The 27,726-nt window shown below is 43.5% G+C and overlaps 1 protein-coding gene across 5 annotated transcripts in view; it reads right to left on the reverse strand.

Moving 5' to 3' along the window:
* The window catches only part of TBC1D1 (TBC1 domain family member 1), a 236,496-nt gene that overhangs the window by 99,956 nt on the left and 108,814 nt on the right, over positions 1-27,726 (reverse strand). For all 5 annotated transcript variants that reach the window (XM_034671960.1, XM_011233005.3, XM_034671961.1 and 2 more), the window contains 5 exons: positions 18,326-18,844; positions 16,293-16,382; positions 12,912-13,016; positions 12,256-12,388; positions 6,215-6,306 (listed from right to left, as the gene is read on the reverse strand). In XM_034671960.1, coding sequence (XP_034527851.1) covers positions 6,215-6,306; positions 12,256-12,388; positions 12,912-13,016; positions 16,293-16,382; positions 18,326-18,844 — 939 coding nt within the window. The remainder of the gene's footprint in view (positions 1-6,214; positions 6,307-12,255; positions 12,389-12,911; positions 13,017-16,292; positions 16,383-18,325; positions 18,845-27,726) is intronic.

The following is a 27,726-nucleotide window of genomic DNA, read 5'->3' on the forward strand; positions in this document are numbered from 1 at the left end:
TGATCCTAGCTAGACATGGAGTCCTTTCTTAAAAAGGGACAATGGAGCCAGGGAGCCAGATCTAGGTTTTGACCTCTGATGTCCTTATACCTAAAATAAATATTCCACATCAGATAGAAGCACAGACAAAATATTTAATAAATAAGTTGTCTTGAAAACAAGAAAAGAATAAAATATGTGTAAACATCCAGAGGTCAAGAGCCATAATGGCTACGTGTTTATAAACTTTTACGGCTAGGGAACCGGAAAGGAAAATAGCAACTGGATCCAGGGTCACGGTCCCACATATCCAATGCACTGTTCAACATGAAGCACTTTCTGCAAACCCCGCAAGGCATAAACTCGCATGCAATATTTCATGGCACTGACTCACTTTTTTTTTTTTTTCCTTTCTTTTTTAAGGAAATTCTCCCTACATCTTTGATTTTTCAGAGAGACAGTGGCAAAGCACATGGACTAGAAATCAGGATACGCAGGTTCTGGGTGCTGCCTATAAGTGTGACCAAAGGCGAATCATGTAATCTTAGCTTCCTCATCTGTTCAAGGAAAGATTATGCACAAAATAAACTCCAAGGTCCCAAATTCTTTGGATCTGAAACATCACTCTTCATTTTTAGAAGACCATGTAATTTAATGTATTATTTTCTCTAAAAATGAAGGAAAAAAGTTATTCTGAAGACCTACAAAGCTTCTAGTCTATAAACCTTGAAAATATGGGGGGTTTTTGAAGATTTTATTTGAGAAAGTGAGGAAGAGAGAGACTGAACGCAGGGGGAGGAGCAGACAGAGAGGGAGAAGCAGGCTCCCCACTGAGCAAGGGACCTTGTGCAGACCGATCCCAGGACCCTGGGATCATGACCTGAGCCTGGGATCATAACCTGAGCCAAAGGCAGACAACCAACTGAGCCACCCAGGCACCCTGAAAATACGTGTTTTTCATAATGATGATTATCCATTTTCCTGTTCTCCCCCCAATTCCAAACTTCCAGCCTGCCCTTCAAAACAAAGTCAGGGTGTAAATAAATGAATCAACTATACAAGCATCTAGTCTGGATCAATGCCACTCTTGGCAACCTCCTCTCTGAGCTAACCTAGAAACAATGATTTTATCCTTCTAAAACCCAGGTTTTAGAAGCAAAGGTACACTAACCCAGAACTTCTGATATTTCTGCTCTTTAAAAAAAGATAATTTAAAATGATAAGTTGTTCCTATAACTCGAGGAAAAGATAGAAAATGATTAGAAGGGGTTGTTTTCACTGAGGACTTCCTGTTCTTTACATTTAACATTTAAGGACTGACTATCTTAGAACAGATACTCTCAATCTCTATTCCAAGCTGCAAACCTTGATGTTATGAAGTTTTACATGTTTTATGTAACAAGTACATTTTTCCAAAAAGTTCCCAACAGATCTTCAAGAAAGGAAAGGGATAGTCACGTACCACAACTCCAACTTTATACTGAGTATCCCAAGGAGGTGATGGATACACTGTGAGTCTAGACGCCCAGGAAGCAAGAGGAACTCTAATTCATCGCTGGTGGGACTGCACAATGACCCAGCCACTGTGGGAGCCAGTTTGACAGCTCCTTATAAAACCAACCATGCTCTTACCACGTGATCCAGCAAATCACACTGCTTCGTATTTACCCAAAGGAGTTGAAAATTTACGTCCATACTAAAACCAACACACAAATGTTTCTAGCAGCTTTATTTATAACTGCCAAAACTTATGAGCAACCCAGATGTCCTTCAACAGTGAATAAACAAATTGTGACACATTCATAAAATGGAATATTAGGGGCACCTGGGTGGCTCAGTCCATTAAGCATCTATTTGCCTTGGGCTCAGGTCATGATCCTGGGGTCCCGGGATGGAGCCCCACGTCAGGCTCCCTGCTCAGCAGGGAGGGAGTCTGCTTCTCCCTCTCCCTTTGCTCCTCCCCCTGCTCTCTCTGTCTCTCAAATGAATAAATAAAATCTTTTAAAAAATGGAATATTATTCAGCACTAAAATAAATAGAACTATGGAGCCATGAAAAGACACACAGAACTTTAAATGCATGTTGTTAAGCAAAGCCAATCCACTGCACGCTATATAATTATAACTGTATGACATTCTGGAAAAAGCAAAACTAGGCAGACAGTAAAAGATGAGCAGGGGCCTGGGGTTTAGAAAAGGCGGGAGGAATGAACTGACAGAGCAGAGAGGATTTTTTAAGGTAGTGAAAAACAATTCTGTATAATCCTGTAATGGTGCATACATGCCATTACACATTTGTTAGAACCCAGAGAATGTACAACATGAAAAGTTAACCCTAATGTCAGCTACGGACATCAGTCATTAATAATGTGTCAATATGGGCTAACCGATAGTAACACATGTACCACACTAAGACAAGATGTTAATAGGGAAAACTGGCCTGAGGGTAAGGTGGGATGTGAGATGTTACATGGGGCCTCTGTATTTTCTACCCACTTTTTCTGTAAAAATGAAACTGCTGTAAAAAAATAAAGTCGTCTTTTTTTTTTTTAAGTCGAGGAAAGAGGAACAGATAGAAATTAGGGGAGGCCTCTGAACAGACACCCAAGAGTTGGAACCATTCCTTCCTTCCATATCTTTAATTAAATATTTGGGGCTGCTCTCACAAGAAAATGTGTATTTTTGGAGAAAGTATGCAATTGCTTATTTCAAAGTCTTAAAAAAGGCTAAAAATGCAGTAATAAGAGGAGACATTTTCTTTTCCTCAAAATATACAAGAAAGAAGTTGCTCAGATGGGCAGAAAATGAGACAAATGCGCCCCATCACAGTCACTGGAAACTGAAGCCAAGGACCAGGGGCTGCAGCGCAGAGGTCATGAAACATCACAAAGGAAAGTCACTAAGGTTAAAAATCCATGTCCATTGTGTCCTACAAGGTCAAGAAAGAAATCCTTCCTTCCTTAAGATATCTGAAACATGACTAGAGGTTACTCTTCTGCTGAGCTCAAATGATTAGCAAGGTGTCCCACCAGCCTCCACAGTCACAAACCATTCCTTTCTACAGGTGATTTAATTTCAAAAACTTTCATTAGTCAGAGAGACAAGTCTAGGGAAAATGATGGGGAATCCAGTTGGATAGCATCACTTTGCAGTTGAAAATTAACTTGCTTGTAAAAAATCAATCTGCAGTGTCAGAATGTGGGTCCCTGGGGGCAATGCTGAGGTGGGGGCCGGGGGGAGGGGAGTCTGAAAAGCTGGAAATGCTCTAGTTCTTAGTCTTCAAACTGGTTGTCCGCACAGGAGTATTCGTCTTACAAAAATTCACTGAAATACACACACTACTGATTTGTGTGCTTTTCTCCTGTTATATTTCATGTAAACAAATACAAAACAATTGATTGCCTGTTAAAAGTAACAAAGTCAATTCTGTCACATGCCTTGACCTTATTTCTAGGAGGTCTATGAATTGGATGTAAGAGTGACTGAAAACTGAATTTCCCACGCTGACTGACGAATTCTGAAGGATACTACTTAAAACGGCAATGCTCACTTGGACACTACTTTCTGACATCTTTTTACAAAGTTATAAATCAAATCTTATAGGAATTAATTTTAAAGCCATGGAAAATCCAACTAAGTTGCTATTCTTCACCAAGTGGGGGGTGGAGGGGAAGTTCCTCTATTAACCTTTAAAACTTGTGAAAAATCATGTTCTTTAATCCATTATTGACCCCTACTGAGTACGAATCGACTTGATTTACACACTCAGTATTAATTCAGCCATTCCCTGAAATACACTCATTCAGAAGAAGAGAGTTGGACTTTGAGGCACTTTCTTCCCTACCCCTACGTGGGCCGGAAAGCACTGCAGGGGACCGGCCACCGGACCTGGCCAACTCAGCCAGCAGCAGAGCGGCTCTCGAAAAGACCCCGTGGGCCGCCTGCACACCTGCACAGGGAGACACGCTTGAAGATGATGCATTTCATAAGGGCATCAATTAAACAGTGGCTCTGAAGTGTCACGAGTCCCCTGACAAAAGGGTTAAGAGGCCCCCAGGCTCATCGGGCACCAAGTTCTCTCGCGCGCACAAAGTCAGCACACACGCGGCAGTGACAACCTCCTGCGACACAGACATGGCCATTACAGATACCTGTTCTTCATGTCCCGTGTGGTCTGCCCTTTTTTGTCTGCATTAAGCATTTACTAACAAAAACACTGATTATGAATGCTTTAACTAAGTAATCACGTACTATTAATTTCAATCCAATTACATTTGTCTTATGAAGATCTGCCCTTGGAGAGTTCTTCAGAAATAAATTACCCTCTAGGAAAACCGTACAAAGGAACGTATTAACCTTTCTGCTTACATAAGGCTCCTGACACTGCAAAGCCACCTTGTTCTTTATGATCTTTTTGAGAGGTATGATTTTCAAACACATTAGCAGGTGCTGCTACCGAGAAAGAAACTTGGTATATAAAATGTTTTATAAGAACCAAGAATGGTCATTGAAAATAATTCAATGAAACACTCAAGCCATTAGAAGAAGAGATCCCTGTCAAATTTTATCATTTAAGGAAGAGTGAGCTGCACTTATGATGATGAAAGACAAAGTAAGAGCTGGCTTTTCACAACCAGTGTCCCCTCCCTTTGGTCTTTAAGTGAATCGAGTTGCAGAGCCTTCTAGAACAAGGCACAGGGGCCCCAAGATATTAACTACATGCATTTAAAAAAACAAAAACAAAAAAACCTGTGTCATCACTTTTCTCTAAAGTCTCTTTTCCATAATGCACTGGACATCTAAAAACTTAAGTGAGTCAAAGAGAACCTCAGAATCACTTCCATTAGGAATTTCTCACTGCTGAAGAACACTTTATTAACTATGCTGAGTCATCGCACTGTTTTGGGATGGCTACCCAGTGCTGTCTAAATAAAAAATAAAACGCACATTAGAGGATGAATGTGCATCTCCTAAGCTTGCTGCAAAGATGTTCCCCAGAGTGGCTTGATAACATTCAACCAGCAAGCCGACATCACAGCATCACGGGAAAAGGCCCCCGGCCTCCACTGTAAATCCATTAACAGTCAGAAGCAAACTGTCCATCCATTTATGAATTCTAAGTCCAAATCACACTAAGTTATTCTGAGTACTGTGTACTTGGAACTTGAAAGATCCTGTAAGAAAAAATAAAGTAACCTGTCTCAAGTCAATTCAGAAGAAAACAAGAACATTTAAAGGCAAATGGAAATTGTGGAAATTGCATTCTAGGCTACTTATGAAATTGAAAAACCTTCCCATGCCTTCCTTCTCTGCACACGCATCCATCCTGCTAGAAAACCACTTACAGGCCCTGCGTGTCCAGTCCCGCACCCGGTGAGCAGGCAGAGGGAACTTGCCATCCAGAGCTGCCGGCCTTCTTGATCTGGTTAATGACTCCTCCGCAGGACCCCTGCCCCTTCCCTCCCCGCAAAAAAAGATATTTATTCTTTGTTCTGATGTGCTTTCCTCCCTTCAAAAGTGCCAGGAAACCATAGAAAATGCCCCTCGGCTAAAGCGGACATGAAATCTGGGATGAGCTCATTAAAGATTCGTAATGAACCCAGCACAGGCATGCCAGCACACGCAGTGTGGTTTCCCCGAGCTACGCGGCATCTACATGCAAGGACAAGAGTGAGTTTCCAGAAAACCGACGAGCCTGGCTTTGGTTTTGTATTTTGTTTTTACATTTAGGTTTGACAGACGGTTCTAAGTAGATAACATTATCTCCATTCATGTCCAACACTGAGGGAGAAGAGGCAGGAAGAACTAATGACCAAGTTCACGTACGACATGTTATCTCTGCCCACTCCCACGCTTTGGGGCTGGAACCCCATGCAGAAGGGGCTGGCAGAAGCTTCCTGTGGAGCAGAGGAATGCCCGGGGACCAAAGTCCACGTCTTCAGTCTCCTGGGCTGAGGGCGATTTCCACTCTGCAATTTCCTTTCCCTCACTCCAAAATAGTTTTTAAGGCAGGACTTTCCTGGGTTAGTCACATTCACCGTGAAAACCAAGACCTAGTGGGAGTCTGCTGTCTGACCTGGTCCCTGCCCGGGGCTGGGGAGCTGAAGCCAAGAGGAACTCGGGGCCGCTGCCTCCGAGCTGTGACGGCTCTAGCTGGCTATCTTTCATACACACCATCTCACAGGTGAGCGGCTTACCTCTGCTTTCAGTCTAGCAATTAGAAACTAGTACCTTACCTGAACCTCCTCAAAAATAGTTGCTTGCTCCTGATTAGTTAATGTCGTCAGGTGTTTCTGGAGTTCTAGTTTGGTTTTGGAAGAATTCATTCCTATTAAGAAAAAAAGAGAGAGACATGAAAACACTCTACGGAGAAGTTACAAGGCAGAGTAAAACTTCCATACTCGCGCTTTTTACATCCTTACCCACCTACTCCAGTCTTCTGAAGTTTGACAGACATCCTACCAGTAGTAACGTTCATGATGGCAATGACGAGGGCTAACATTTTTTGGTTGAGCCCTCATGTGCTAGGCACGGTCTTAAACATTAGGCCTGCCTCATTTAATACTGGGAAAAATCAAGAAAGACGATCCAATTATCCCCATTTTACAGCTAAGGAAACTGAGACCCAGAAAGCTGACGTGATCTCCAAAGACCACCATGCTGGACCCCACCTCAGGTCGGTGCACTTCCGAATTTTTCTTTTCTCCACCACTCCGTGTTAGAACACCTCACACAATCAGAACACTGTCCTCAGAGAACAGATTCTCATGAGTATTTATATATAAACTTGACAACTCAGGGAAAAACCACCATTGCTCCATTAGAAACATGCTTCTCTTCCACGGTAGGCTCCTTCGTATCAAACTGATTCGTGTGGCTAACCACCTTCGCTTTATCACCACTTGCTTATTAACAGTCTTAAGCCCATCTAATTACCATTCCAGAGGATTGTGAGGAAAAATTATAAAGTCACAATCTTAGTGCCAATGAGAAGCTGATACTTCGGAAAGTTGTGTCTCCACACAAATATGGCTTAAACCCTATTTTGCCTTTTCTTGGTGCCAGAGATAAATGTTACCCATGCTGAGAAGATTAGAATGAAAGGCTCTGCTGACCGAATTACCGTGGGAAATCTGCCACCGAGTACTTTCATTCCAAGCGCAGCCCTCGCCTCACCCACCTGCTGCGGCTCCCTTCCCTCCTCCCGAGGCTGAGGGGGCTGAGGGGGCTGAGGGGGCTGAGGGGGCTGAGGGGACTGAGGGGGCTGAGGGGGCTGAGGGGACTGGGCAGGTGCTTGGCCGAGGCTCTGCCCCGAAGAGCACTGTGAATGCATCTACACGGCTAAGGGTGGCCAGGAGGGGACACCTCTGAAGTCTGGAACCAGGACCTAGAAATCAAGCCTCTGTTTTTACAGAGGTGTTTGCTGAGGTCTAAAGAAGCCGGGTGACTTGTCAAAAGTCAGGAGGCCGACCCGCAGCCAAGCCTGCCCCAGAGCCACTGCCTGCCCTCCGCCTCCCCACTGCGGCTGGACTCCACCCTGCTCCCCACTCTGCTGGAAGCTCTTAGCCCTGATCAAACTGCAGGAGCTGTCTCAGCTTCTGGGATGTCCTTCCTCCCGGCAGCACCCCCACTTCGTTTTTGCCAAGAAAATCCTATAAAAATAAAAGCCAATACTTGCTCAGTGATTGCTATGCCACTACACTCAATGCTACGTGCATCAACTCAATCCTCAGAACAAGCCCTGAAGTGGCCACCATTTTTAGTAATTCCAATGTACAAATGAAGAAACTGATGCACAGGCTGAGTCCAGTATTTTGTCCTAGGTCATCGGCTAGGTAAGGGACAGAGTTAGACTCTGAACCAGGTCCGTTTCCCTCCACAGACAGCTCTTGAACTCTCCACTGCCTCCCTCTGCCCAGAGAGTCAAGTCGCCTGACCCACAGGAGGCTTCAGAACTAAAGTGAATGCAGAGGTAGGTAAAAGTGCAGAGAAGACAGATGGGTTTCGTCAGAACGCAATTCAGGTACTCTTCCAGCAAGCTGGCAGGTCATACAAGCCAGGGAAACAGAGAAGGATGGTTTTCACTGCACGAACTACTTAAATGTTGACTCAAAATAGTGTTTAAATTTATGAGTAAAATGAACAGTCACTATTAACCAAAAAGCCTCTCCGCAGGTCTCTGACACAATGTCACAAGCATCCTATTTTGGACATACGTGTATTGTTTGGCGAGACACTCACATGCGGAGAAAACCCCCAAGCTCTAAGAAAAGTTCGACCGAATATACAACAGACCAACAGTATAACAGATTAATCACACAAGGGACTAATCACAAACTTCTAACAATCAGGCCACAGTACAGACGATTCTGCATTTCTGCATATCCAGCGGTTATGAAGAAATTCTTTTTTTTTTTTAAAAGATTTTATTTATTTATTCGACAGAGATAGAGACAGCCAGCGAGAGAGGGAACACAAGCAGAGGGAGTGGGAGAGGAAGAAGCAGGCTCCCAACGGCGGAGCCTGATGTGGGGCTCGGTCCCAGAATGCCGGGATCACGCCCTGAGCCGAAGGCAGACGCTTAACCGCTGTGCCACCCAGGCGCCCCTATGAAGAGATTCTTGGACAAGTTCTATCCTTGCCCTCAGGAGGCCTCAGCTCAGGAGGTCTCTCCTGCCCCACCTCAAACAGGAGGTGAGGTTTCCCACCCCCAGGCCCCTGTGCCTGGCCCTGCACTCCACGTTTACAGCAAACCTTCCACGTGGCTTCTCGACACCGTCAGCCACCGCTGGCTGGTTTCTGCGGCAACAAGATGGCACCTCCCCCCCATATGATGCCAGAAGGCTTTACAGGAGGGAAAAGGGACACAAGGAACAACAGAGAAAAAGGTAACCAGAGTCAAGGGCATTCCAAAACTATAATTCCTCCAGGCCGGTTGTTAGTGAGGCCACCTCCACACTGTTGATGCAGAAAAGGCTCTTATCAAGGGAGCTCTGAGGAACGGCTTTGCTCTGCCAGAGGCAAATTTACTTAGACAGCAAAAGGAAAACTCAGTTCAACTTTTTTTCCTTTTTAGTGAACATATAATTCATTCTAGTAATTCCCAAAATGCTCTGCTCAACGTTAAAATAAGCAAAATGCGAAATAAAGCACTGCTAGGGGTTGTTCAGAGTTCAAATTCAGACCCGAGCAAAGCTGCACGTCTTACATGTGGGCAATGGCATGTCCCACATGATCGGTGGGGAGAGCGTATATATTCTTCTATAAATCCTGGGGCATATCCCAACTATATCAGTTGATTAAGAAAACAGTCTTTAAGTCTTTCTTTTTGTGGTCATGTCATTGGTCATCCCCCGAGTGTATGGAGTTCCTGGCCAGAGCCTGACTTCCTCTTAGAACTACGCTTATGGGAACATAAAATGAGCTGTCATAAACCGCTTCATTCTACTTATTAGGAATGCATGACAGCAAAGAGCAAGGGCCTCAAAGTGTTCATAAAACTAGCATCTCCCCAACAAAGGACATGTCTCCCCTACTAAGGATGCCTGTAACACTGTGTTTTCTATACTTAAGAAATGCTTCCCGGGGCGCCTGGGTAGCACAGCGGTTAAGCGCCTGCCTTTGGCTCAGGGCGTGATCCTGTCGTTATGGGATCGAGCCCCACATCAGGCTCCTCCGCTATGAGCCTGCTTCTTCCTCTCCCACTCCCCCCTTGTGTTCCCTCTCTCGCTGGCTGTCTCTGTCTCTGTCAAATAAATAAATAAAATCTTTAAAAAAAAAAAAAAAGAAATGCTTCCCATCAGGCATGCAAAACACCAGGCTTCTAATTGTGCTATCAAGAATGTTTCTACATTAGTAGAGCTTTCTGTTTTGCTTGAGTCTTATCAGGTAAAAAGATGAATTAAATAATAATTCCAAAATACAGCAGCAAAATCCCTACCCCGACTGAACTTTTCAGCTCTCACTTTCTAAAAGCTAAGCCAGACCACAGAAAGATTTATCAAGTAGAACTCTGGAATCCTTCCAGTCCCTGCAGATCACGGTCTGCTTTATCTTCAAGGCCAACTTTGTTGTTGGCTTCTTAATAAGCTCTTAAGGGACATTTCTGTCATCGTTTCCCTTATCTTGACAACCACTAAGGGAGGGGTTAGTGATCCTTTCAGATGAGATCTCTAGGTAAAGCTCAACTTTTCTCCTTTCCAGCTATGTTTTGTATAATGTCAGCAAATAGTAACAACTAAGGAAGCACAGCTGAAAATATTAATCATTTGGATTCATTTTAAAGAGCACTATAATGCAAGCAAATGAACCTTTGAAACTTAAGGTGATAACTGTCAATTTAGCTCATTTAGAAAGGGAAATCAGATACCACTCACACCCATTAGGATGGCTATCATTTAAAAAAATAAAATAAAAATGAAGAAGAGAGAAAGTAACATGTGTTGGCCAGGATGTGGAGTAATGGGAACCCTCGTGCACTACTAATGGGAACGTAAAATGGTGTAGCCACTGTGGAAAATACGACGGCAGTCCCTAAAAAATTTAACACATAATTACCATATGATCCAGCAATTCCACTTCTAGGTATATTCCCAAAAGAACCGAAAGCAGGAACATGAAGAGATATTGTACACCAACTTGACAGCAACGTCATTTGAAACAGCCAAAAGGTGGAAACAATTCAAACGTCTATGGACAGACGACTAGGTAATGTGGAACAGACACACAAGGGGATACCAGTCAGCCTTAAACAGAACAAAATTCGTGCCAACATGAATGAACTGAGGAGATGTTACGCTAAATAAGCCAGTCATAAGAGGACAAAAACTGCATGATTCCACTTAGACGAGGCACCCGGAGCCCATCACACTCACGGAGACAGAAGCAGAACAGAGGCCACCAGGGGCCGGGGAAGGGGACTGGGGAGTTACGGTTTAATGACTTTCCGTTTGGAAAGATCAAAAAGCTCCAGAGACAGGTGGCGGTGATGGCCTCAAAACAACGTGAATGTACTTCACATCACTGAACTGTACACTTTAAAAAGGTTAGAGTGGTCAATTTTATATGATGCATACTTTCACCACAACTATGAAAAAAGGGAAATGAAATCTAAATAGTATAGAGTTTTTCATTACCCAAGTATAGCTTATTAGAAGTATCTTAGGGACATGGGAAATGATCAAATCTGGTTTGGGTGGGGTTTTTTTGGTTTTTTTTTGTTTTGGTACAAAAACGTGGGTTGTTTAAATCCTGTGACTCCCCTCAGAATCACACACAAAGTTTTAGAAATCCTCCTTATAAACAGAAGAAAATGAAAAACCAAAGAGAGGGGAACGAACTCCTTCCAAGCTGGGTTCCCTCAAAGGACCACAGTGGCGGGTTCACACTGGTTCTGTTCCCCTCGCCCCTGCGCCCCCTGCAGGCCCAGAAATGGAACATCTCTCTTCCCACCTGAGGAAGATTCCCCCCCCTTTCCATTCTAACCCACCGGGCCCCTGTGGCTCTGGATTTGCTCAAACCTCCCCAACTGTGCAAAGCTGGGTCAGCTGGCTTGTCCCCCCGCACGGCCTTGTCCTGGGGGGCGGCTTTGCAAGCAGGTAACAGGGAAGGCTTTCCCACACGGGCAGACTCCTGGACTCACACACTAGTTTACCCCTAGTCTTCACGAGTCCTCGATGTACTTCTCCCTAAAATGTACAAATCAACAATCCTCTGTCCTCCCACAGCACCTAGCACAGTGCCTGGTACATCTTAAGTGCTCGATAAATATTAGCTGCAAACGAAAACATTTACCAGTTTCTCCCTACACCACATTTCTAGAAACTAGAGTCAACTCTCAGTCCCTTTTACACTTTCCCTCTGACTCAGCTGCAATCCGTCTTCTGCCCCCTTCAGTCCATGAACACGGTTCTGGTGGGGGTTACCGATGACCTTGGAATTGAAACACGTGGTGGAAATTCTGCAGCTCTTACCTTACCAGATCTCTTCACAGCAGCCAACAGGGCTGACCGGACAGTGGCTAGATATGCAGTTTCTATCTCTCTCCTCCACGACCCTTAGAGGGGCAATGGAAGTTTATCTTCAAACCTGAGCCCCTAGCACAGTAGCTCGGCGACATACAGAAGACACCTGCCACGTGCTGAAAGTTCACCTGTGATCCCTGTAACTAACACGAGCCTCTGTTCGGCAGAACCCCGCAAGGAACGCAGATCGCCTGAGGTTGTCCTGGGCCCTTTAAGTCCCGCAGTGTTAAGCCTGGAGGGGGGCCCCTACTCACCCTCTATCCGCTCACAGAGCTTGTGCAGGCCCTGCAGGGGGCAGCCCTCGCACAGCTGGGCGGGGGCTTTAGCCGTGTGCTGGACCGCTGCCACGGTGAACGCCTGCTTCAGGGTCATCATGATCTCATCGACCTGGTGGGAAAGAAGACACGGGGTAGCCAGGAAAATGCCCATTTCAGACGAGTGGGGCTGAGACTTCAGGACTCTGCAAAGACTCCTAGCATTTTAAGATTTTGGGGGGACCATTAATCACAGACTGACAGACAATGATCATCGTAATAACTGCTAGGATTCCAGTCTGAGAAACACTATATATGCTCAAAGCTTGTAGAGGAGAGGAGGTAAAAACCAGAAACAAATTCAACTCTCATGAGAAAGCCACCTCCTCGGGATCACACGTCCACAATGACATATTTTACTGCTAGGCCGGAGGGCGGACAGGAGCAGGTTCCTCAACAACATGACAATGGAGGACACGTCCCCACAGAAGTCTTGCATGTGGACTAGCTAGTTATTATACAGTCGTGGCGGATAATTGAAGCCAAATAACGACACGTCGAAGCAACGCTATGGTTTGCGAAGGAAAGAAAAATCAGTGAGGTTGACACTGCACATGAGCACATCTTCCAGGTGAGAGCTGCTCAGTGGCACTTACCAGAGCTTCACTGGCGCACTGAAACACGTAACAGACGAAGTGAAAGCCTCCACCCCCTGCAGACTCCCGGCAGATGAACCCGAAGTGGTCCACGTGTCTGATGCCCTGTGGAAGGCGGGCGAGAGTGGGAGGAGCGTTGAGCGGTGTCTGAAAGAGTCCCAAGTGCCAGAAGGCAACAGGACCGATGCGCACGGTCTTCTAGGCCACTCTAAAATCATTTCCCAGATTGTTCTGAAGTACAGCCGATACCCAATGTTACAGGAGTTTCAGGTGTACAACATGGTGAGTTGACAAGTCTGTACGTTATGCTGTGCTCACCCCGAGTGTAGCTCCCATATACCACCACACGACGCTATTACAATGCCGCAGACTATTCCCTGCGCTGTGACCTTCAACCCTGTGACTTACACATTCCATGCCCGGAAGCCTTCACACTCCCACCCCTCGTCCCTCTGGCAACTGCCAGTTTGTCCTCTGTCTATTTGTGTTTGTTTCTGCTTTTTTTTTCACTTGCTTTTTAGATTCCACATGTAAGTAAAATCATGTGGTATCTGTCTTTCTTGAATTTATTTCACTTAGCATAATGTCCTCTAGGTCCACCCATGTTGTCACAAATGGCAAGATCTCCCTCCTTATTGTGGCTGAATAATATTCCTTTGAGTATCTATACACACCACAGCCTCCTCTGCCATGCATTTACGGACACTTAGATTGCTTCCATAACTTAGCTACTGTAAATAACACTGCAATAAAAACAGGGATGCGTATATCTTTTTGAATTAGTGTTTTCGTTTTCTTTGGGTAAATAACCAGTAGTGGAATTACTGGATCATATGGTAGTTCTATTTTTAATATTTTAAGGAACCTCCATGCTGTTCTCCACGGTGGCTGCTCCAGTTTGCATTTCTACCAGCAGTGTACCAAGAGTTCCATTATCTTCACATCCTTGCCAGGGATAGCTCACTGTGATTTTGATTTGTACTTCCCTGATGATAAGTGATGTTGAGCCATCTTTCCATGTCTCTTGGCCATCTGTATGGCTTCTTTGGAAAAATGTCTATTCAGGTCCTCTGCCCGTTTTTTAATTAGATTATTTGGCTCTTTTGGTGTTGAGTTGTGTAAGTTCTTTCCATATTTTGGATGTTAACCCTTCGTGGGATATATCATTTTCAAATATCTTTTCTCATTCAGTAAGCTGCTTTTTCATTTTGTTGTTGGTTTCCTTCTCTGTGCAAAAGGTTTTTATTTTGTTTTAATCCCAATAGTTTATTTTGGCTGTGTTTCTCTTGCTTGAGGAGGTATCTGGAAAATTCTGCAATAGCCAATGTCAAAGAGGTTACTGCCTGTGTTTTCTTCAAGGAGTTTTATGGTTTCATGTTTCACACATTTAGGTTTTTAATCCATTTTGAGTTTGTATCTGTGTATGGTGTAAGCAAGTGGTCCAGTGTTATTCTTTTGCATGTAGCTGTCCAGTTTTTCCAGTGCCACTGTTGAAGAGATGGTCTTTTCCCCACTGGGTACTCTTGACTCCTTTGCATAGATTAATTGACCATATAATTGTGGTTTTATTTCTGGGCTTTCTATTCTGTTTCACTGATCTATGTGTCTAATTTGTGCCAGTACCATACTGTTTTGATGACTACAGCTTTGTAGCATATGTTGAAATCTGGGATTGTGATACCTGCACTTTTGTTGTTCTCAAGATTGCTTTGGCTATCTGGGGTCTTTTGTGATTCCACACAATTTTCTCAGATACTTTAAATATCTACAAATATCTCTCAAATACGAAGATTAACATCATTCTACTCAAATATTATTCTGATTACCCCCATAATACAAGAATTGAAAACCAGAGTTTTTAATGTTCATTTTAGTACTAAAAGGAAGTACAGAAAAGGGGACACAGAAAAATGAGAACTTTGCCAAGATACTAAAGAATAAAAAATTATTTTGAAAATCAAAAGAAGACAAAAGATTATTGAGGAAACACAACTATACATACACATGCACACACGCATGCAAACACTCAGACACAAAGGTTAAAAAAAAAAGATTTAAAATATATTTGTACTCTCCTACAAGAACAAACAGGTAAGTTCTGAAGTACACTGGTCTGAAGAATGAGTCAAGAATCATACAAAGAACAGAGAAGCTTTTAAATGTACGATACGAAGGCCAAGGCTGTACACCATAGTTTCCTAAGAGCTCTTCTGAATAAATATGTAAACTTGTTTTGGAAGTATCAACTAAAAGGCACCCTGATGCAGATAAGACATAGCCCATAAATATTAATATGTGAGTGTCTCCAGAAAGCACCAGCATGCAGAGATACGAGTGCCAATAACTTGAAATTCAGGTCATCATGTGCACTTGTAAGCTGCACGCTTCAGGAAATAATAAAACTGTTACATGAAAAAGCAAACCTTAAACATTAACATTTCGATAGAAAAAACAAATCGACATTAAATTCTGTGGATCATCTCACTTTCAGGCTGAACATTTTCCAATAAACGGGCAATCACTGACATATCCTGGCATCTCGATCCATGTTCTCCCTGAGCAAGGTAAGCACATGCTAGACGTTCGTTCTCCAGGGAATAGGATTTAGAAAAATTAATTTTGTTAATGGTTCCCTATTAAACTATAAAAGGAACATTCTTTATTTTCACATTTTGGGAAAAGGATTCAAAGGGATTTTTTAAGTAGATCATGTTATAAATCAGCAATGAGATTTTCATTACATCTTATTAATTATGAGAAAATGGAAGCGAGGAAGTAAGAACTCAGGGTTTTAAAATACAGCCAAACAATAACTTTAAGTGATCTCTTATTTGCTAGGAAGACCCTGAGTACAACTGACATAGCTCACTATAACTGATTCTCCAAAATCTCTCTATGAAACACACCTTGGGAGATTATCAAGAAAGAACTCAAGTAGGCACTGTATTCTGAGGAAAACATCCTTAAAGAGATTCACTACTTTAAGGAAGAATAATGACTCGTACCCAAAAAGAAGTTAAGAATTTTTATAAAGTAGAAATGAGTATCAATTTAAAAATATTTGTATGTATGAATATCTACATAAGACATGTAAGCAGACCCACGCATATACAACTGGAATTTGTGACTACAGAACATTACCACTAATAACTGAAAAAAAAAAAGTACATCTATTTTCTCCAGTAGATTATTGTTGCTAACAGTGAACTTCTTATATGTATATTTTGCCTTAATATACCAAATCAAAGGAGAAATGCCAAGATCACAAATCAAGCATACCTAGAAGGCATGCATCTTGTGACCTTTAAGCACTTCTGTTGAATGACAGATGGAAGAATTCATTAAAAAATGCAAATGAGCCAATAACCCAGCTCCATTTACCTGAGAGCAAAAGGATATCTCCTTAAAATTTTTCTCCAATGCTATTTTTTTGGTGTCAGGACTGATGAGGTAAACTTCAGATTGGCCAATCTTAAAAGACAAAAAAAGAAACTAGTTTTTCATGGAAGTTGAATTCAATGTTATTACACAAACATTCTCATTCTGTGACCTATGAAAATACAGACTAAGAGGGGAAAGCTCCTGTAAGGTTCTGACTATTTTGCTGTGGAGAATCACCTCCAGAGGTGTCGGCTGACCCTACAGACCTCAGGTAGCCCAGGACACCTGCTAGTATGTTCACCCACATAAGACAGCGGTCTTCTTTGAGATCAAAGACCCAAATATCCAAAAGTCAGCAACAAAACCGCAGAGGCCACATCTCCCCTTTATAAGGAAGTGAGGTTTCTATAAAAGTAAAGCTTCCAGAAAACAAAAGCTCCTCTTTTGAAACTTCCAAAACACTTTCTATTAACTGTTTTACTGAAAAGTCTTTTAAAATTATTGTTAAAATAACCTACCATTTGTTGAGTAGATAACTATGTGTTAGGCATTTAAATACTACTTACTTGACTTCTTAAAATTAGAGCATTAGTATAGTTAACACCGCCTTACCACCTTGTGTCAGCGTAATCAACTCCATTCTAGGGGAGGACCCTGTTGCAACAGCTCATCCCTCCCCCAGGGCCTTTCACTTGCTGCTCCCTGAAGCCAGGTTACTCCAGCTAGAAGAATATCTAGTTGGCCACACTGAACCTCTGCTCAGTGAAAATCACTTCCTCCAAGAAGCCTTCCTGGAATCCCCAGATGTTCTCACAGCATCTTCTACTTCTCCTTTGTGGCACTGACCAGAACTGTACTGAGACAATTACTCGAACACTCGGGTGTCAGTCCCCCTTACTGGAACCTAAATTCGGCGTGGGCAGAGGCCATGGCTGCCTTGTTCACTGCTGTTACTGCAAGCATGATGCAAGGGACCCTGCATACAGTAATCACGCATTAAATACTTGAACATACATGTGCTGAGCAGCTTTCACAATGACACCAAAGAGTTTTTCTTTTTAAAATATACATCACAGACTAAAGCACAGGCCTGAGTGCCGACATAGCACTCTTTTCAATACACGACAAAGAGAGGAAGAAAAAGCCCTATTAACCCACTGACACATCATCTTCATCTTAAACCTGCTTACATCCAACATCGCCTTAACCTAAGTAGCAGCTTCCTTACCCATCGGCCATCTCACTGCCTTGAGTTATGCACAAGAACATTACACCTCCAGTAATTTAGCTCTTCTAGAATACCAGTCACGACATTCTAGAAGGGGGCCCAAAACCAATCAGTTCCCTAGATCATCAGAGGCCAGCTCACAGCTGGGAAGGCCCCGGGGACTCCCAAGGAGGGCAAGCCCATCCAGAGGAGCCCAGAGCAGCACGGAACCCAGGAACCCCAAGTGCCAAGGACAGCTTCCCTGTCCATTCCCTTCCTGGCATTTGGCTATCAGTTTACCAAACCTCTTCGAGAAAAAGGGAGTAAACAGGTGGCTAAACTATTATTTCAGTTTGGGTACAAATTTCAAATATCATCTTATCCCCAAATCCAATTATCCTGATTAACAAAGGATACATGTTTTATAAATAGAAACAGTAAAGACAGAATATTTTCCAACTAAAAGATTTTGTTGGAATATATTACTTGAAATTAATATACATTTTAAAAAATCCTTTTGGGGGCCTCTTTTACATATGTGCCCTGTTCCTTCCATTGAAAAGGTCTCTTTCAATTAAGGGGGGAGGGATGGGTAGAGATAAAAACAAACAAGGACAGAAGATGGACTCTCTCTAGGTTTCCAACAATGATTTTAAAGGCCTAGGACTAAAGTAAGGGTTTTATCCTGAGAAAAGGATTATTCACTATAAAAATACATGGATTCACTCAAAAATCCCGAAGCAATTTGCTACGAATCCTTCCAATTAGAGCAGACTGAACACGTATCTCACACTGAGGATGAGCCCAGGGCTTGATGCTATTTTACCGTGAACAGCATAGTTCGATTTTCCTCACTATCTGTCGGCTGCACAATATTGTGTCCGCTAATGAGGTGGTTCTCAGTGTCGTTTTCCTCAAAGGAGCTGAAAAACCTACTACTTCGCAGGCTTCCATCCTGAAATTCCTTCGTAAAGGCCAAAGAGCGCAGCCCCGGCTGGGAGAAGGATTTGCGCATGGGCCTCCGGCCCTGCTCCCCATTCCCCACCGGCTGCAGCACAGATCGGAACTTATCAGAGAAGGAAAGGCCTCCCACGGGATTTGGGGTTTCAGAATTCTGGGAGGCCAAGTCGAATTCGGCTTTCCTGCTGCAACTGACGTGACTGAACTTCTCAATGCACTCGTCGATCAGGGCCGGAGGAGCCTTCTTGTGGGCCACGGTCACCCGGCCACAGAAGAGCACCTCAAACTTCTTGGCAAACGTGTCATCAAACTCGGACGGGCAATGGAGCTCCTCCTGGCGGGCAATCTTCCCAGCCTGGCGAATGGAGCTGATGATCTCTGGCACCTGCCAAGAAAGGGAGAGTGTTACTTGGAACCCGCAGTAGCCAGTGATCCCACGAGGCACACACATGGCACGAATATACGAGCAGCCTACACTCTGCTCTCCCCGACCACCCCCCTGCATGTGCCGGGTCCTGAAGTAGGAGCCCATGGGGAATCTGAGACTGCAAACGCCTTCCCACGAGAGGGAAATGCACAACTTGCACAGACAGGAGAAGGGGAACAGTATCTATTAAGCACCTCTGACATGCCAGGGACTATGCTAAAGGATTCGCATGGCCACAACACTCCACAAGGTTAAGTGACTAGCCCACGGACACACAGCCCAATGTGGCGAGCCTCGGAGTCAAACCCGGGTTAGTCCCACGGCAAAGCCAGGTCCTCTCCGCAGCTGCTGTCACCTCCCTAAGAGGTCTGTCTCCAATGTGGCTCACCAAAACATGATGCAAGTTTTCTAGATGTCATGGCAGTGTATCTTGGAGAGTCTTCCACAATAAATGGGTGGGATGAGGATGACAAGTGACAACTGAAATTATCTATAAAACATTTCTTCAAATCACATCGTTATTTTTTCCTTCAAGGACAACTGGCAATTTATTAGTCAGTTCTCTATGTCCTAACAGTTGGCCGGTATTGACTATAGAGCTAGGAGACTTTAACCAAGGAGTGAGCAACCAAGACAGTGTCATTATCAGGGCAACGCACTGCGGCTTCTTCCCACACAGACTCCAGAGCCTTTGGGTTCCACGCAGAGCCACGATCAAGAGAATGAACAAAAGGGCTCGTGTGCTGTTATCGTCCCTGCTGCTACACGTCTCATCAGGAGCTTCTGACGAGAGCCTTCAAGGCAGCAGCAGACGTGAAGATGGACCTGCGACCACAGCAAGGATCCGTGCGGTCACTCAGATGAGCTACAGCCACCATACTGAAACACAGGCACCAATTCAATCTTCCTAAGGAAGGACCTGCTTTTCGTTATGACCTAACACCCAAAGCAATTTTTTTCCTTTTCTTCTATGTAAGAAAATTCAATTTAAGGCCCGATACCCAGAGGCTCGAAGTCTTCTAACAACATTATAGGGGAAAAAACAACAACAAAAAACCCCGTTAACAACTCAGGTCAAAGATCAACATACACAGTAAAGGGACATGGTTGTAGATTTAAAACATATGCTTCTATGCTGTAAGACCCAATGACTCAAAAGATTTTTCTCTCTGTGATTGCACATCAAGTGCATCTTAAAGTTGGTACCTCTGCTGTAAAGATTATGATTCATCCTTCCAAGGTATCTGATCATGCAAAGAGTTAAAATATATTTAGGTATACGCTATAGTTTAAAAATTGATTATTGAAGCATAGGAGCTAAATAATACTAAATAAACCAAAATTTCAACATCTGTCAAGCATGAATTTGTACTACTTGCTTGTGCAATAGCACACTCTCCCACTGCCAGACAACACAACCCACGGAAGCCTGAAAATGGTTAATAGAAAAGACGACAGGACAGAGAGGAGAGGGAGGGAGGAAGCCCAGGTTCCACTCACACCTTTGCCAACAAGTCACTATAGGACATTGTCAAGAACTGCCTCCGTTTCTTTAAAAAAAAAAAAAAAAAAGCTTGCAAGATTTTTCAGGTAAAAGCTATTTCTGAGAAGTAAAGAATTTTCAAAGAAAAATAACTAATTCATGCAAGTAAAGAACCTCACCACTTTCCTGACCAATTCTATGAAATTATTTTTTCAGGAGTCACATGAATGTTCCCCATGGTGAAACGTACTCTCTGAACAGAAGTCTTACACAGGCTACTGAGGCTTGTTAAAGTAAGGGTCATTTCTATATGCTGGGTCTTCCACTGCATCTGAGGTAATGGCGTCTTTCATTATGTAACCAAAGTGCAGAGAAAATGTGTGAGTCGTGTGAGTTTACGGTGACTCAACAGTAAACAGCACAGAAAGAAGACACAAAGTACAGAATCTGATTGTTCCCCCACTTCTCAAGGTCAGGAGAGGCTGAACAGCAAATCACAACCTGGGTCAGGGTTGAGGCTGTGTAAGTTTTTCGAACCGCCAGTCTTTCCTACACACTAATCACAACCTGTAGGAGACGGGCGTCAGTCAAAGCCCAGTGCCCCCACTCCTTGCTCTGGTGAACTGTAACATGGGCATAAAGGAGACAACGGGGGTTAAAAAGAACCACTGGGATCCTCACAAGAATATAACCATCTCACAATATTTGACAGCATATTGCCAAACGTAATTTCAGCCATAAATTGTCAACAGTTAAAAATCTAATGTTTTAAAATTATCATAAGTAAAACAGGAGACTTTTTCAATAAAAAATGGACTCCACCTGTGTGTATGTTTGTAAATCTGTACTGAGAGTTTAGTTCCCTTTACCAGAACAGACCTGGAGAAATGAAGGCATAATATCCACTTGTGATGAAATCTTGAATTCTCCATGCTTTTAACTCTGTCCTGGACTCACCTACGGTGGTACTTGTCACACAAGGGGACAGAGTCATTTACTTCATTTTATTTTTTTTTATTTTATTTTTTTTTAAGATTTTATTTTTATTTATTCTACAGAGATAGAGACAGCCAGCGAGAGAGGGAACACAAGCAGGGGGAGTGGGAGAGGAAAGCAGGCTCATAGCAGAGGAGCCTGATGTGGGGCTCGATCCCATAAACGCCGGGATCACGCCCTGAGCCGAAGGCAGACGCTTAACTGCTGTGCCACCCAGGCGCCCCCATTTACTTCATTTTATTTCCAAACTTTTCTCTAGGTATCACTAGATGCCAGGAGGTAGGGATCCAGAAACGGGCTGGAAGCAAGGCGGCCCTGCCCAGGCAGGGAGCGGGGCCCCAAGGGATGCTTAGTTAGAATGCTTACAGTACTGAGATGGGGTCTGGGGGAGCCTGGAAGAAGACGGGAGTCAAGAGAAAGGCTGAATAAAAGCTTCTGGAAGACAGAATACACAAGATTTGGCGGCTATCTGGATGGGGGAGTTGAGGGCATGGAAGCCAGCACGTGGCTCGCAGAGTCGGCCTCAAGCTGCGTGAGCAGGGGACATGGAAGGAGCAGCTTTGTGGAGATGACGTGAGGAGTTTGGCTTTTGCACATGTTGAGTCAGACCAGGAGAACCTGAAAGTAAAGGCATCCAGCAGGCAGCTGGGCAGCTGGGCCTGGAGTCCAAGACAGGAGATGCAGACTGCGATGTCAGCAGCTCACGCACAAGAGTGGCTGCCCCCTGGGAACAGAAGAAGGCGAAGTAAAGGAAGAAGGCAGGCATGGGAGCACAGGCCACACCAATGTGTCCGACGTAAAGAAACTGAGGAATGGAAGGTGGAGGAGGAGGAACTGGAGCATCAAGGATGACGTCAGAACGTCAACCAAGGGAGAGGGGCCACTGAGAACCAGCAGCTGCTGGAGTTGGCAGCTCAGAGAGATATGTAAAAATAAAAAAGGGGGAAATGTCAATCAAAATGTCATTTTGATTGGTTAGCATAGATACTGACAGATCATGGAATAAATCACTGCATGTTCAGCCTGCAAACCTAGGTCCTCAAAGTCCAACCCTCTTCAGTGAATGCACTAGCCCTCTGAAAAGTGTCTCAAGGTAAAACTGCAGTCTCTGAGAACATAAACTTCAAATTACCATATTTACTGCAAATACACTGAACCCATTAGGGCAAATACACTGAGACCACTGGAGTTTATTTCCACTGATACGATCTGGGAACTTTTAACAAAATCTTTTTTTAGTACAGTCACAGCAATAATATCTACGTCATTTCTGATCCCAGATAAGCAGATAGAGTAAATCAAAGTTAACTCCAGCAAAAACAAGAACCTGAAAAGCATTATACTGGCATAAATTCAATAAGGGTTTGAGATTTTTTTTTCCTTTTACACTGGGAATCACAACAAGAAGAACATGTTAATTAAAACGAATCACCAGTAATAAAAAAAAAAAGGGCCCAGTTCTGACATAAAATTTATTAAACTGCTCTTCTGTCAACCTATTTGAGTTTATACTAAAGCTCCTTTTTAAAGTAAATCTGCACTATTTCACAACCAAAACAACCCTCTTTCGAATTCACATACTAAAAAAGCACGGTATGACGGTATATATGCGTGTTGTTTCTGCAGCAAGCTTAAGTGAATATTGTTTCTGTAAGTCACCAGAAAATGATACTTAGTGTAAGAGAACTAGAAACATTTATTTCTGTAAATAAAGTCCTTATTTAAACATTTGGGTCAACATTTTGGTAAGGATTTAGGGATTTTAAAGGATTATAAACACACTGCAAGTGTAATTTTACACACAAGGACTGAGGAAAGAGCTTCTAAAACAGTATTTAGAACGAAAAGTCATTTCACTTTACATTTATACTTTTGTTTTGCTGCCAACTGGTAACAAATAAATATTAAATGAGTCTGAAGAAGCCTGGAGTTGTATATAAAACTTGAGCATTTTTTCCTGTTATTTAACAGTAAAACATTACCAAACTGCAAAAATAAGGCAGACCACGCTGTGCTTTGTCCCTTGGATGAAATGTTCTCTCACAGCAAAAAGTAAAAACAAGCACTTCTAAGAGAAAATTATTCTGCATAATTACTTTCCAGAAGGAACAGACTTGTGTTTCATTTTTGTTGGTAAGGAGTGGTTTTTACATCCGTTAGTCAGAAACAAGGTAAATGTAGGAGAAGAAAATGAAATTAAATCAAATATTTCCTCTGTCTTACGTGCCTTAAATTTTATACAAGACACTTAAGGCAACATCTTCTTACAAGTGCTCACAACTTAAATTATTTAAAGAGAGAAAAACAGGAGTCTGACCCCATCCAGATACAACACACGTGGGCTCCCGTGTCGTCCAAGAGCACAGCTGGTTGAGACTAGATTCAACACAAAGACGTGAATACACCTCATACAGTGAGTAAGACGGGATTCTTCTGACCTGAGAGGCTCACAGTCTAGGAAATAAGAGACGCTCTAAATATGCGATTTCCAGTATAATGTGGCAGATGCTAGAACACAAACAGGACTAAAGCGACTGAATGTGTGCTGGAGAAGGTGGGTCCTGAGTAGAGGCCTCTTAGCTGCCCGTTGGTCATGGATCCCCAGGGTAAACTAATGCCTCAACTCCTGCTTTACGCTTACCATTAGCCCAATGGTCAGACTCACGGGTGAGGTCTTCCCGAAAGAGAGACCAGACGCGCTCATTCGCTGACTGAGGCAGCATCTGGCACCTAGGAAATGCTAATGACCGCGGGCCCTTACACGGGGCCACCCACCTCATTCATCCTCATCCTCATCCTTCTATCCTGTGGGTCTTGATCTTCCCTCTTATGTAAAACATAAGTAGTATTCAGCTTCCCTAGCTCTGAAATGGCAAAGGGGACACACTCTTAGCTTTCAGATCCCATGAAAAGAGTCTCTGCAAACACAAAACCCAGCATCCGACTCCAAAACAATCATTTAAAGGTTCACTACAACCTTTTGACAAAACCAACATGTTTCTACAAATGTTTAAAACAATGAGACAAGAATTCAACCTCAGTGATTTAACAGCTGCAGGAGCTAACAAACGTGAGTGGGAGAAGGTAAGCAAGGAAGAGAGAGAAGGGAATCTGGAAGACTGTAAAATTATTTTGTGACTTCTCTAAAACAATGTTTAAAAGTCAAAACATTTGGGGCGCCTGGGTGGCAGAGCGGTTAAGCATCTGCCTTCGGCTCAGGACGTGATCCCGGCGTTGTGGGATCGAGCCCCACATCAGGCTCCTCCGCTGTGAGCCTGCTTCTCTTTCCCACTCCCCCTGCTGTGTTCCCCTCTCTCGCTGGCTGTCTCTATCTCTGTCAAATAAATAAATAAAATCTTAAAAAAAAAAAAAAGTCAAAACATTTTGATTGGTTAGCATAGATACTGACAGATCATGGAATAAATCACTGCATGTTCAGCCTGCAAACATAGGTCCTCAAAGTCCAACCCTCTTCAGTGAATGTACTAGCCCTCCACTCAAGCAGGGAGACCGGCCCCACCCCAGCCTCAACGAAGCAGCCTGTTTGCAGGTGGGGCCCTGGCATCTGCAGTGTCCACGAGTGCTAGGCAGTTCGGACGGGGAGCATCTCTGATGTATCTATCATTCATCTGTTCTTTCTCACGTCCCAAGGTAAGGAACGCTCCCTCTTCACCCTGTCTCCACACCATTATACCCAAACCCTACAGGATGACTAGGGCCTTGGCAAGCTGTACGTTTTAGCAGCACTGACACAGCCCAGCTGCACAGATCCTCACCACGCTTGTGGCAGAGATGAACAAACTAGCCGAGACCAAAAGAAAAAACCGTCACACAGATACGTGACAAGCTGTTTATACTATTTAAGGGCAAACTTGGTTTGCAAATAAATTCACCGCATCTCTGAAGTCTCAGCTCATTAAATACATAGGTGTGAATGCCCTATAAGAAATACTACTGTACGGGGGGCTCCTGGGTGGCTCAGTCGTTAAGCACCTGCCTTCGGCTCATGGCGTGATCCCAGAGTCCTGGGATCGAGCCCCGCATCAGGCTCCCTGCTCTGCTGGGAGCCTGCTTCTTCCTTTCCCACTCCCCCTGCTTGTGTTCCCTCTATCACTGGCTGTCTCTCTCTCTCTGTTAAATAAATAAATAAAATCTTAAAAAAAAAAAAAAAGAAATGTTACTGTGTAATACTGTATAATTCTGATCAAAGTTTACTTCAAAATATCTCTCAAAGATTAAGAAGTGCTCACAAGTATCATGAAGTCTCAGTTAATCACGGCAAGCCCCCACATTAGTTTTGCACGTTACATAATCTTTGTAAAGGGACACTGGGGTTCCTTTCCTACAAGGCAGAGGGAACTATAAACATGTAAACGTACTAGGAAAAAACATTAAACAAAGCGCCAGTTCCTTCTCCAGGACACACACCACAATCAGTTTTTATAAATGACGCCCTTTTGAAATTTTGCCACTGAGAGACCATTAATAAATATTTGGTCCTATAGTATGTATTTGTTCATAAAACAGCAAAATCAGCCAAAACACTGGGCACCAAAATCCAGTTTTGCTTCTACCTAAAATCATCCAGGGCCAAATACGTTAAACTTATGAAAACTGATTTTCAAGCTAACAAGTACCCATGTGTTATCTTTTCATGCCCAAATCACTCATCTTAGATGAAACACTTACAGGAGATCTGGACTTTCTATCGGGCAACAGACACGAGTCTTTTCGCCTGTTCTCATTTATGCCTCAAAACAAAAGTCCTTGAGAATTGCAGAGCAGTTAAAAGCAATTAAGCCCCTAGTGCAGGCGCCAGGGCCCTAGCCCAGGGCATCCCAGACAGACACGTGTCCCAGCTCACCAACAGACACGTGCAAGGACGGTCACAGCATTTCTAACAGCCAAAGCCAGAGACAAAACACTGCCCAGCAACAGAACTGACAAGTATGTGTGATATTCATATAATCAAAAACATGCAGGAGGAGAATAAGCGAACTATGCTATGGGCAACAACATGGGCAAATACTCATCGTGTTGAATAGAAACAACACGTAGAACAGAATCACATGGTAGAATTCCACTTTTGCAAAATTTCAAAAACAGGCAACACTGAACTATGATGACAAAAAATAGGATAGCTATTATCTCTGGAGGAGGAGTGACTGGGAGTGGGCCTGTGGGGCTTCTGGACTGTTCCGTTTCTTCATCTGGGCACTGGCTGTATGAGATTATTCAAACTTTGAAGTCACTGAGTATATGATTTATGTATAATTCTGTTTGAATAACATCAATGAAAACTTTATGAAAAAATAACACTTTCACAAGCATGACAGAATCTGATTGAGAAAAGGGTAAAAAAAAAAAAAAACAAAAAAACAAACTAGCCCAAAGTTACCCAGGTAATAAGCTCGAGAGTCAGGACAGCACCTTCCTGATGCCAAGACACATCCGCTTTCCAGCACACCAAGACTTCATTCTCAATTCAAAAAGACTTCCCAGTTCCTGGGAGGGTCCGCGTGTTTTCTGGCTTTGGTTCCGGAGTTTCTTGTTTTGGTCTTACATGGAATCCAGTGCCCCCTCCCCTAATGAGTAGTGCCTCACCCCACCCTCATTCCAGTGGTTCGATGGCACAGACAGGTCCAGCCCCAGCTCACGAGTGGACTGGCAACCCCAGACCAAACCAACCAGCATATTCTATAACCCCCCACCCACCGCAGAATTAGTTCAGGGTTGGTCACATAACCCAGTCCAGACCAGGACTGGCAGGCCTATGTGTTCTAAGGAATTGGTGGAAAAAAGAAACTTTCTGTGGCTTTAGACCAGTGGTTCTCCAACCCGGGGCAATTTTACCCATCACCATCCCCCCCCCCAGGGGACATCCGGCAATGTCTGGAGATATTTTGGGTTGTCACAACTGGAGGGTAAAAGCTGCAAATGGCATCTAGTCAGCAGAGGCCAGGGATGCTGCCGCACACCCTACAATGCATAGGAGAGCCCCCCACAATTAAGAATTATCCTGCCCAAAATGTAGTATTGCCCAGGTTGGGAAATCCTACTTTTGGACTTAAAATTCTGAGGACATAAGCCTGGAATTTCTGGTGCTATCACAAATAAAGCCATGCTAAGTAGTTCCCGAGGAGGTGAAACAAAGACAGGGAAGAAGAAAATGGAAGGAAGAGGGTGAGAATAATGGTTCTGATGTTCGAGGCCCTGGATCCAGCCATGCCTGAAGCCAATCAACTGGGATTCTTGTGCCAATAAATTTTTGATTATGCCATTTTACACTGGGTGTCTATCACCTGCAACTAAGAGTCCTGTTCACTGTATAAAACATTTTATGCCAAATTCTATGGTGAAT

This window comes from Ailuropoda melanoleuca, chromosome 11 (assembly GCF_002007445.2).
Source record: "Ailuropoda melanoleuca isolate Jingjing chromosome 11, ASM200744v2, whole genome shotgun sequence".
In the NCBI taxonomy this organism is placed as follows: domain Eukaryota; kingdom Metazoa; phylum Chordata; class Mammalia; order Carnivora; family Ursidae; genus Ailuropoda; species Ailuropoda melanoleuca.